We start from the raw sequence: 12,320 nt of genomic DNA on the forward strand, positions 1-12,320 counted from the left end.
ATTTTTCACTCAGCCAGCTGTAGAAAATGAGGTACCCAGATTTTCACAACCAATTTGTCTTGCAACTTTCTGAGCTGGTCAACCTTTTTTGAACTTTGGTTTCTTTTTCTATGAAATGGCTGATAACACTGATCTCATTAGTATTTTAGTTGTTACGATTAAATATGACGGCTAATAGCTTTAAAGCATTCAAACACAGTAAACCCAATGTAGTTGAAACTGACACTGCAGCCCCGAGGGACGGGTCTCAACAGAGTTGAAGTAGTCGGATTTGAAGTCTGGGTAGGGCCTAAAACAACGCCACAAGCGGATTGGGTCACCTAAAGGGGGCGTGTCCGGAGGGAGGAGCCAGTCTCATCCTGCCGCAGCCCAGAACTTTGAATCAGGCGCGGTAGTTTCAGCTGTAGCCAATCCTAGAACAGCATCCTCTTCCGTCAGTAGTTGCTGAGGTCCAGAGCCACGCGTCTCTCACGGAGGTCAGTTCCAGCCGTTACTGCTGGACCCGTGCTCAGCTCTTGCGTGTTTATCCGTTAAGATTGAGAGGACGGAGAGACACTCTCAGTCGCTTTCTCGGGTGTCGGGGCCAGAAGGAGAGCCTCCGCTACTCGCTCCACACATGCAGAGCAGCTCCGGCTTCACTTTCTGTAGAAGCTGCAGGCTGACACCTTGTCAGGAGTTGTAGTATCAAGATTCTGGTTCTTCTTACGCTACTTATTATAGAAGCAGGATGTTGATTTTTTGAGGGAAAGTGGGCTAGGGAGGGAAATTATCCCACAGAGTCATACTGAGAGGGTGGGGGTGCCCTTGATATCGAAAGGGGTTGAGTCCTGGCCCTTTAAACCTGGGGAGGAGGATCCGGAAGTGGGTGGGCGGGGCAAGGGCCCTGGTATATAGGAGGGCCCCAGCGGCGAGGGGTCCCTAATCTGCCATTTTCTGTCCCCTAATAAGTCTCTGGCGTCCAAAAATTCCTGTTTTCCTCACAGGTTCCATTCCGCTCACAGGTCCACCACTTGAGGGGAACGATGGCCACAGAGTCCACAGCCACTGCTGCCATCGCCGCGGAACTGGTTTCCGCCGACAAGTAAGCGGGACCATGGCGCGCTTGAGGCACTGGCCAGTCCGCGGTAGAGCTGGTGGATGGGGGCTCTGTAGGAGGATATACCAGTGGGAGGGAAGACTGGTTCCCCCCGACCTGCCGGCGTTCAGGGAGGCCTGAACAGTGTAGAAGCCCCGCTTTTGCTAAGAGTCCGCTCACTAGCGGTAACGGCTGGTGGCTGGCGCCCCCTGCCCTGCTTTTTGCGGCCGCCATCTTGCCGGGGGCAGCGGCGGCTGTCTCCATCGTCTGCCCCTCTCCTTCCTCCCTTGGCTCGGGCTGATGGTGAGGAGGCGGGGCCCTGGCGCGCTGGTCTGCCCTCACATTCCTACTGTCACCTCAGTCTAAGCGTGTTCCCTCCTGTAGTGACCCTAGACAACCCGAGAATGTAACCAATAGATTTGGCGCCAAAAAAAAAAAAAAAACACCTTTGCACGAGGAGGCTGAACCCCAGGGGCCGGATGGGCGGGGCCTCGTGGAGGGCGGGGCCTGACGCGCGTGCGTTCGCTTCCCTCTGCCGGCTCTGGAGCAGGAGGCGGAGCCTTGAGGAGGCGGGAAAACTCCATTGTTTGGGGCTACAGTGGCTGGAGCCTTAGACTTCCGTGGTGGCTCGCGGGAGGGCTTCCGGCTAGCGGGCTTTCTCACCTAGTTCGCTGAAGAGTACTGAGCGACCGATACTCCCCGCGAACCCCAGCTCCTGATGGGAACGTCGTGGTTCTTTAGACCTTGGAGGTGTGGGCAGAGAGTTGGCTTCTTAGGAGACATCCGAATGCGTAGCGGCTTCACCTGGTGGTGGGTCGAGCACTCCTCATTTCTCAGGGTTTAGTTGCCAAGTGAATAGGCTGTACGCAAGTACGACTGGAGGGAGAAAAGGTATAATTTCTTTGAAAAGGCACAGTGCCACAAAGGCATAAGCTATTTTGTAACCAGTGGACAGAAGTGCCACATCAGTTCAAGAAACAAATGTTTTCCAAACAGTAGGTCCTGATTTCCCCTGGTATTAGTGGCCTGTGTGTTTTTTTTTTTTTTTTTGGAGGGGGGGGGGTCTAATTTCTCTTGTTGCGTCCTTGTAAAAGTAAAGATTACTGTGATTTTTTTTTAATGATCTATTTTTCTAAAGTTTTACACTTACATTTATAGTGATCAGAGATTCACATATCTTTATTACTCTACCTACCTTTTGGTTCATTTCCTAGTGGGTTTATGAAAAGCAAGTGTTCTCAAACCACCTTCAGTATCAATTAGGAACTTCAGTTTTTAGCTTCTCATTTTTATATATATATATATATATATATATATATATATATATTTTTTTTTTTTTTTTTTTTTTATTTTAAAACAGTCTTGCTAAGTTGTTTATGGGCCTCCCTAATTTTGAAGCTGACCTAACTTTGAGGAACAGTTCCTCCTGCCTCCCCTCTCAAGTCAGTGGAACCACAGGATCAGAATAGATGGGGTTTGGGAGTTATGTCTGTTACAAAAATAATCACTTTTTATGGTGCTTATTGGACCCTTATATCAGTCAATATTCCACTTAGGAGGCTCCTCACCCCTCTAATACTAGGTGTGGGGTGTTTTTTGCAGTGCTGGCTAGGAACTCAGAGAATAGAGCATGCTGCTAGGCAAACTCTTTCACTGAGGTACAGCCCCAGGCTATGTATGTGTTTTTCTTGAGAGGTAAAAAGTGTGAACAAATTTGTGTTGTCGATATTCAGGTGTCATTTGTGTCTAGTCAAAGTTAGGTTATTAGTGAACTCCAGCCTCCTGTAAGTTGGATAGAAAATTTATGTATAGAGGCACCTACATATTTGTTTTATCAGCAACTGAGCAATTCTGAGTATTTTTTTAATTAAAGTATTATTTAATTCATGAATACAAGGTGAAGTAGTTTCTATCTCAGCAACTGAGCAATTCTGAATATTTTTTTAATTAAAGCATTATTTAATTCATGAATACAGGGAGAAGTAGTTTCTATCTCCTTTCTACAGGTGAGTAAACCAAAGGCAAGAATGGACAGATAAGTTCCAATTAAGTGGCAGGATCTGGGTTAAATCACAAAACTTCAATTTTCATTCCCTCTTCTACCAAAAACTTTTACCTGACAGAAAAATGCATGACAAGTCTAATTAATTAGTCTGAGAGAACCATGGAGGCAGTAAACCTTGGTTAAGTTGGGAGCTGTTTAGAAGTAAAACTTCTAAGGAACTGATGTTCAATGGGAGTGTAAAAAAAAGTGACTTGGACCCATTATTTATAACTTCAGTATGTAACCATTGAGATAATGAAATAAGTTTAACTTCTAAACAAGTAGAGAAAAAAAATAGGATGAGAAATAAATCTCAATTTAGAATCAGTTTTGATACCATCTTTGCTTAAGCAATGATGTTGGACTGGTCTCATCTTTTTTTTTTATATACATAATATTTTTTTAAAATAGTTTATTTGTTTACTTTTATGTGCTGCTAAGGATCAAACCCAGTCCCTCGCATGTGCTAGGCAAGCACTCTACATCTGAGACACAATCCCAGTCTGGGTCTCATCATCTTTTAAAAAGCCTGAGTTTAGCCAGGCGCAGTGGAGCATGCTTGTAATCTTAGTAGCTCAGGAGGCTGAAGCCAGCCTCAGCAATTGAGGGAGGCCCTAAGTAACTCAGTGAGACCCTGTCTTTAAATAAAGTATTAAAAAGAAGGCTGGGGATGTGACTCAGTGGTTAAGTGCTCCTGGGTTCAATCCCTGGTACCAAAACAAAAACAACAACAACAACAACAAAAAAAAAAACACTAAGTTTGGCTTCTGTCCCTTACGCCATTTAAATAACGTTGCTTAAGGTAATCAATGATTGTCTAAATGCTAAATCAATTCCTGTCATTCTTAGCTTTCTAACTAGTTATTAACCTTTTTCTTTATATTAAAAAAATACAGTTTGAATTATAGAGGTAGGAAGGAATAATAAAACTCAGAAAAGTCTTATGTAATGCATTTACTTTTGACTTAGTGGTCTGGTGTCATATTTTAGAAGAGAAATCATCTAGATGAAAATTCATTGTTTAGTGCAGTAATCTTTGGAGTTTGCCATTTCTATTTCCACAAGTGGTTTGTTCCATCTTTGTTTGTTTATTTGGTACCAGGGATTGAACTCAGGGGCACTTAAATACTGAGCCACACCCCCAGCCCTTTTTATTTTATTTTATTTATTTATTTTTTTAATATTTATTTTTTAGTTTTCGGCGGACACAACATCTTTGTTTGTATGTGGTGCTGAGGATCGAACCCGGGCTGCACACATGCCAGGCGAGCGTGCTACCACTTGAGCCACATCCCCAGCCCTATTTATTTTTATTTTATTTTATTTTTTTTAGAGAGAGAGAGAGAGAGAATTTTAATATTTATTTTTTAGTTATCGGCAGACACAACATCTTTTGTTTGTATGTGGTGCTGAGGATCGAACCCGGGCCGCACGCATGCCAGGTGAGCGCGCTACCGCTTAAGCCACATCCCCAGCCCCCCCTTTTTATTTTTTGAAACAAGGTCTAACTAATTTGCTTAGGGCTTCCCTCATTGCTGAGGCTGGCTTTGAACTTGCGATCCTCCTGCTTCTACCAGTTGCTGGGATTGCAGGTGTGTGCCACTGTGCCTGGCTGGTTTTTTCCATCTGCGTTAGGGTTTGTGTTGATACTTACTAATATGCTGGGTTTTTTTAAATTTGTTTTTTGTATTGGAGATTGAATCCAGGGGTGCTTTACTGCTGAACCAAGTCCCCAGCCCTTTTAATTTTGAGACAGGTCTCACTAAATTATTTAGGGCCTCACCACAATTGCTGTGGTGGCCTTGAATTTGTTATACTTTTGCCTCAGTTTCCAGAATTGGTGGGATGGGCATGTGCCACCACACCCAGTCTATTTTGCTGTTTAAGAACTGTGAAGCTTCATGTATGGGATTATGACAATTTAATTCATTGTAGTTGGGATATATTTGTGTGAAAGATTTACCTGTTTGACCAGTGGTGGTGTTTTTTTGGGGGGGCGGGGGGAGTGGTATGGGGATGAACTCAGGGGCACTGAACCACTGAGCCACATCCCCAGCCCTATTTTGGATTTTATTTAGAGACAGGGTCTCACTAAGTTGCTTAGTACCTTGCTTTTGCTGAGGCTGGCTTTGAACTCCTGATCCTCCTGCCTCAGTCTCTGGAGCTGATGGGATTTCAGGCTCTGTGCCACCATGCCTGGCCAGGATTCTGTTATTGCTATAAAAGAAGAGAAAAATAAATATTGAAATACAAATAACTACCAATCTATCACAAAGTCTCAAGATTTTATATGTCGACATTTATTTAATTCTTTTCAGTATTTCTTTTTACCCCTAACTTTCTTTTATTTTGGGGGGGATCAGAGATTCAAACCAGGGCCTCACACAAGCTAGGCAAGTGCTCTACATCCCTAGGCCCTCATTTTACCCCCCACTTTTTTTTTTTCAGTACTGGGGATTAATACCATCATTTTCACTCAAGCCTAGCAGCTACTGCATATACTCTGGTCTGCTTAACTCTCCAGAATTTTTTTTTTTTTTTGTAACAGTGATGAACAACTGAGGGGCACTTGCTCACTGAGCTACTCCCCAGCCCTATTTTGTATTTTATTTAGAGACAGGTTCTCACTGAGTTGCTTAGTGCCTTGCTTTTGTGAGGCTGGCGTTGGGATTATAGGCATGTGCCACTGTGCCTGGCTTAACCCTTGCTTTGATGGTGTGGAGGACACTATATTTGTGTAAATGGGAAGAGGGTGCCATAGTTGGACTGAATAAAAATTATACTAATGGGAAGAGGGTGCAGTTGGACTGAATAAAAATTATACTAAGAAGATTGGATTTAATGAATTGATACTGGTAATCTCAAGATGCTTTTCAGAGGTAAGAGAAGGAAGTAGGGAAGAAAAATAAATGGAATAAGTGTGCTAGAATAATTTCTAAATATGATAATTCTATCTTCAAAACTGAGATCTAGCCAGGAGCTGTGGTGTCCACCTGTATTCCCAGCAGCTCAGGAGGCTGAGGCAGGAGGATTGAAAGTTCAAAGCCAGCCTCAGCAAAAACAAGGTGCTAAGCAACTCAGTGAGATCCCTGTCTCTAAATAAAATACAAAGTAGGGCTGGGGATGTGGCTCAGTGGTTGAGTGCTCCTGAGTTTAATCCCTGGTACCTGCCCACCCCCCCAAAATAATTGAGCTCTAAGATGGCCTCAGTGATGCATACCTATAATCCCAGCTGAGGCAGGTGTATCACAAGTTGAATGCCAGCTAGCTTTAGCAATTTAGTGACTCATTGAGCAACCTAGGGAGAATGCTGTCTCAGGGGGAAAAAAAATGTAATAAAAAGGGTTGTGGATGTAGCTTAATGATAAAGCTCCCCTGGTTCAATCCCTAGTACCCGAAACCAAAATAGATGCACCCTAAACGTTTCTCTCTCTCTCTCTCTCTCTCTCTCTCTCTCTCTCTCTCTCTCTCTCTCTCTCGCGCGCGCGCGCGCGCACACACACACAGACACACACACACACACAATGTGTTTAGGAAAGTCGCAGGACAAAGAATCAACACAAAAAGTAGTTGCACTTTTATGCATTAACAGCTGGAGGTCCTCAAGTTATTGTTGCTCCTATTTAAATCTAAATCTACAGTGGAAATTTCAGTTAATAGAAGGAAGCCAGGTCTAGTTAAAAAAAAAAAATAGATTCAAATTCCTGCTTTTTAACTTTAGGGGGCCCTAGGTGTGGATTTTTTTCCTTTTGAGGTAATGTGGATTGAAGTCAGGGGCACACTACCAGTGAACTATATCCTCAGCCTTTATAAAAGTTTTTATTTTGGGCTGGGGATATAGCTCATTTGGTAGAGTGCTTGCCTCACATGCACAAGGCCCTGGGTTCAATATCCAGCACCAAAAAAAGAAAAAATGAAAAAGAAAAAAACTTATTTTTGAGACAGGGTCTCATTAAGTTGACCAGTCTGGCCTCAAATTGGGGATACTCCTGCCTAAGTCTTCCCAGCCCTTGGGATTACACCCCCACCTAACGTTTCCCCCCCCCCCCCCCCCCTTTTTGGAGGGAGGTGGTTACTGGGGATTGAACCCAGGGGCAATTAACTACTGAGCCACATCCCCAGCCCTTTTTCTTTATTTTTTTGAGACAGGGTCTCACTATGTTGGTTGGCTCTGGCTAAATTGCTGAGGCTTGCTTTGAATTTGTGATCCTTCTGCCTCAGCTTCCTGAGTTGTTGGTTTTACAGGTGTGTGCCACCATGCCAGGCTCTTTTTCTTGGCTTCAAAGGTAAGTAATTGAACTTAAAAAAAAAAAAAAAAAATCTTGCTAAGTTTTTAGTACATTTTTTTTTTTTTTTTTTAAAGAGAGGGGGGAGAGAGAGAGAGAGAATTTTTAATATTTATTTCTTAGTTTTCAGCGGACATAACATCTTTGTTTGTATGTGGTGCTGAGGATTGAACCCAGGCCGCACACATGCTAGGCGAGCACGCTACCGCTTGAGCCACATCCCCAGCCCCTTTTAGTACATTTTATTGAAGTTAACATAGCTACATTAAAAGTGTACAAGATATATGTATAGATGATTTTTCACAAAAGGAAGTTGGACAATATAGGGAACCCAGAAACTCAATTGCCCTTTTGTCAACATCCTCGTCCATAGTTCTGACTTACAACATCACAGTATAGTTTTGCTTGGTTTTGAACTAAATGGAATCACAGTATATAGGTATGTCTAACTTCCTCACACTCAACATGGGGAGGAACATCTGTTACTTGTTCTTAGTTAGTGATTTCTCTTTGCTGTATAGTGTTCTGTTGTATTAATAACCACATTTTATCCATTCTGAAATAGCTGCTGAATTTATTTAAGGTGCTGGGGATTGAACCTGGGGCACTTTACAAATGAGCTGTACTCCTAGCCCTTTTTAAGTTTTTATTTTGTGTTAGCCTTGCTAACTTTGAGGCTGGCCTCGAACTTGAATCCTCCTGCCTCATCCTTCTGAATAACTGGAATTGCCACTGTGCATGGCAAACTTGTATTTATTTATAAGGCCATATATAACTTTGTATGGAGAAAGACAGGGGATATTGTTTCTGTCATGACTAGGAGTCAAGAAAACTGGATTCTACTTGGACTCTGCCACTGAACCTCATTTTTCCCATTTGTAAAATGGTGATAATCAAGGGGAAGTTCAACATGTTAAGATCCATTCTCCCTCCCAGGTTGTGTGTATGTCTTTCTTATATTAATGAGTATTTTTTTTTTTTTTAGTACCAAACTGTCCTTAAGGTGCTGTTGAGTGGTTAAGATACTGTTTGCAAATGTAGTTTCCATTTCTGGGGTAAAGACAATAAATATATAGATGAGAGAATGTCAGTGTTAAGTGCTATGCAGGCATATTAACGTGTCCTATTTTAAAACGATAATATGAGTAAGTGGGTGGTCAGGGATGACTTCAAAGATTGTATGGTAGGAGGGAGCAGTTTTAGCAAGGAAATTTCATTCATGGAACTAGGAATAGCAGAGAATAGCAAGTCTTACAAGGAGATTGGCAGTTTGGGTGGTTGAGGAAGGGGGATTTCTTTTTTGCTTAGGGAACTATGAGGCAAGGTCTGCTTACAAGATGGAGTGAAATAATGTGTAGAAGATTTGAGGAGAGAAAAGTAAAGGTAATAGTTATTTTGAAGGATGAAAAGACTATTCTGGGGGGATGTTGTATGATTGTCAGTGTTGTATGCAAGAATTTAAAGGGAGGTCAGTCATTACTGTTGTATACTTTTCTGCTTTAAATGTTTGTTCAGATTCTTTACTGTATGTAACAGAATAGATGCCTAGAGGGTTGAAACCTCTTGTGGAACTTAGCAGTCTTCTCCCCCAAAAAACCTAAATAGAATATTTTGCAGAGTGAAGGTTTATGTTAAAGAAAAAGATGCCTTGAAGATGAAACAATTTAAGTATTTGTGTGTGTTTACTTTTGTGGTACTGGGGTTGAACCCAGGGGCATTTGTATCTTGAGCTATATCCCCAGCCCTTTTTGTATTTTAGATAGGGTCTGGCTAAATTGCTGAGGCTGGCTTTGACTTTGTGTTCCTCCTGCCTCAGCCTCTTGGTTTGCTTGAGTGCTGGAATTACAAGCATGCATTACTTTACCTAGTTACAACTGGAAATTTGCATTTATAATACCTAGTTGTCCAAGTAGCCACTACTTGTTTGGTCTCTTGGAGCCTCCTCTCTTTTTCCCCTCTATTGATTGGCACATAATCCCTATATTCAACCATCCAAAACACATGACATTTTCTCTATCATCTCTTTAGCTGTTATCTTCATTTCCCTTCACAAACTTCAGATAAGAGTCTATTCCTAGAAATCTCCATTTTTTTACTGTTTGCTAATTTTTTTAATAGATGTATTTAAATGTATATTTTAATGTTAGGTGTTAGGGAAATGAATAAGATCTCAATTCCTGGTCATCCAACCACAATTTAATAGGACAAGTGTGTAGTGTACTGAGTATGCACATTTATTCAACTGTTTCAGTTTGCTGCGTTCCCTTTATGTCATTTAAACTTAAATTATTGTCTAAATACTAAATTAGTTCTTATTCTTAGTTTTCTAATTAGTTCCTAACCTTTTTGCTGCATTGATACTATAGCTACTTCTTCCTTCAAACTTCTTTTTCTTTGATACCACCTCCATTTTTTTCCCTATCTTCTTTATTTTGTTGCTAACAATTGCTAGAATCTATATAGAATTCTTTACATCCCTACTATTGTACTAGCACTTTATGGACTTTCTCATTTAATAGGTAGTTCTGCAAGATAGATACTCTTTACTATAATTATAGTGGCAAGTCATTTGCCTTTAATCCTGGTGATTAAGCATCAGTCACTTATTATTTTTTAAGTTGTGGACACAATACCTTTATTTTACTTGTTCAGACCCAGTGCCTCACATGTCCTAGGTGAGTGTTTCACCACTGAGCTACAACCCCAGCCCAGTCACTTATTTTAATAAATACTATTTAAATGCCAGGCCTTGTGCTTGTCCTGGCAGGAATGCAGAAAATTGATAGATAATTGGAATATAGTGCATTATGATAGGGGTGATATAGGTTACTAAATGATCCCTGTAACTGGGCAAGCTTCTTCTCCATAAAATAGGAATTGATTTACAACATCACAGTATAGTTTTGCTTGGTTTTGAACTTCATATAAATGGAATCATAGTATATAGGTATGTCTAATTTCCTCATACTCAACATGGTGAAGAACATTACATATCAGTTTGGACATGTTATGGTTTTTTTTTTTTCATTTTGCCTCTGTATTTTCATTACAGATGGTTTGTACTGCTGTGTCTAAGTTCGTGAATCTTTTATACTGTAGGATCTAATCTGTTAATCCTGTCAGGTATACTTTTTATCTCCTGAGGTTTGATTTTTGGGTCTTTACAAAAAAATATTATAATTTATCATGCTTTTAATTTTTACCTTTGTGAGCATGTGGAATATATTTATAATTGTTTTAGTATCAGTATCTAATTCTGTGTCATTTCTGGATGATTTTCTGTTCATCTCCCCCCCACTCTTGCCCAATATGGGTTTCCTGTTTTTGTTTCCTTGTTTGCCTGGTTGCTGGAATTGGGGGTGAGGCAGTGCGCTAGGGATTAAATAGATTTTTAAAATTCTTTGAATATATTATATACACCTATAAATGCATATTTTTGGTTACATTCTGAGATGCAGTTCTTTGGAAATACTTAAAATTTCTTTTTTTTTTTTCTTTTTGTGATATTGGGAATTGAGCTCAGGGGTACTTTACCACTGAACTACACATGCACCATGCACACATGCGGGCTTTTTTTTGTTGGGGGCGGGGCTTGAATCCAGGGCATTTAATCACTGAGCCATATCCCCAGCCCTTTTGTATATTTTTTTTAGAGACAGGTTTTTACTTCAGGCCTTGGTAAATTGCTGAAGCAGGCTTTGAACTCTTGATTCTCCTGCCTTAGCCTCTGGAGCTGCTCGGATTACAGGTACTTACTACCATGCCCGGCTCACAGTCTGTTTTATTTTTTTAGTTTGAAACTGGGTTTTGCAAAGTTACTGAGCTCTTCACTGAGTTACCAAGGCTGATCTCAAATTTGGGATCCTCCTGTCTCAGCCTCCCCAATCACTGGGGTTATAGGCATGCTCCATTACATCTGGCTAGTTCATTCCTTTTGAGGCTTGTTTTTCTGCAAGGCTTCTATGCAAAGTATCTATCACTGAGGCCCCCTCAGTAGTTTTCTTCCTCAGTAAGCTGATTAGCACCTAACCAAAGCCTGGAGGAACTCTGCAGATTTCTACAGCTTGCTTTTTAATTCTGGCTACCTTGGGGCTTCCCAAAGTCTCCTTAGTTATGTGTGTTTATTAGAGTCTGTTTGAGTTTCTTCTGTGTTCTGGTTGAAACTCTAGGCAGGAATTTGGGGCACTCAGAAGGCTCACCTTGTTCTTCTTGGATCATTGTCTAGTTGTTCAGTGTCTGAAAACTGATAATCCATGTATTTCGGCCATGTTTTTTTTTTTTTTTACAGGTTTTTAAAATAATTTTTATTTTTTAAAAGTAAATTGTACATTACAGGAAAAAAAAAATCAAAGAACAAAATCATCCAGTCACAAGAAGCTTAGTTGGACGTGTCCCTCTAGGTTGTGTGCATATATACACAATATCCCATTTTGTGTAATTGAGATTGTGGTGTGTATCATGCTTTTCCACACATCATGAATATTCACCAATTCAAAATCCCGAAGCTACATGAGTATTTTTTGATAACCAAGAATATACTACACCAACTCAATCTGTTATACTTTCTTGGGGACAAAAATTTCACTGAAGACAGAAATGGCAACAGGCCTCTAGATAGACATCGGCCATGTTTTAAGTTATTTGAAATGGAAGGGAAAATATAGTCTCTGTTAATCCTATCATGACTAGCTGTGAAAGTTGGTATTGTATGAATGTGCAGCATTGATGTGTTTATTTTTTGCTGTACAAACTTTGGACATTTGTGTTATACCAAATAGACTAGTGTTTGTTTTTGAACTATTACTGGTATATAGAGATAAGTAAAAATGTTGGAATATATTTAGAAATATAAAGCAATTTGACATTACCCTGGCATTTCTACTGTATCTTACAAAACCCCATCTACAGATTGGAA

General features: G+C 40.7%; 1 protein-coding gene across 2 annotated transcripts in view; it reads left to right on the forward strand.

Annotated features, from left to right (window-relative positions):
- Positions 1-881: 881 nt before the first annotated feature.
- Positions 882-12,320, forward strand: part of Nasp (nuclear autoantigenic sperm protein) — a 31,197-nt gene continuing 19,758 nt past the window's right edge. The window contains exon 1 of one of the 2 annotated variants that reach the window (XM_027937506.3): positions 882-1,081. In XM_027937506.3, coding sequence (XP_027793307.2) covers positions 1,023-1,081 — 59 coding nt within the window. In that variant the 5' untranslated portion in view covers positions 882-1,022. The remainder of the gene's footprint in view (positions 1,082-12,320) is intronic. The other variant, XM_027937505.3, reaches the window with a different exon arrangement.

This window comes from Marmota flaviventris, chromosome 10 (genome assembly GCF_047511675.1).
Source record: "Marmota flaviventris isolate mMarFla1 chromosome 10, mMarFla1.hap1, whole genome shotgun sequence".
Taxonomy (NCBI): Eukaryota; Metazoa; Chordata; class Mammalia; order Rodentia; family Sciuridae; genus Marmota; species Marmota flaviventris.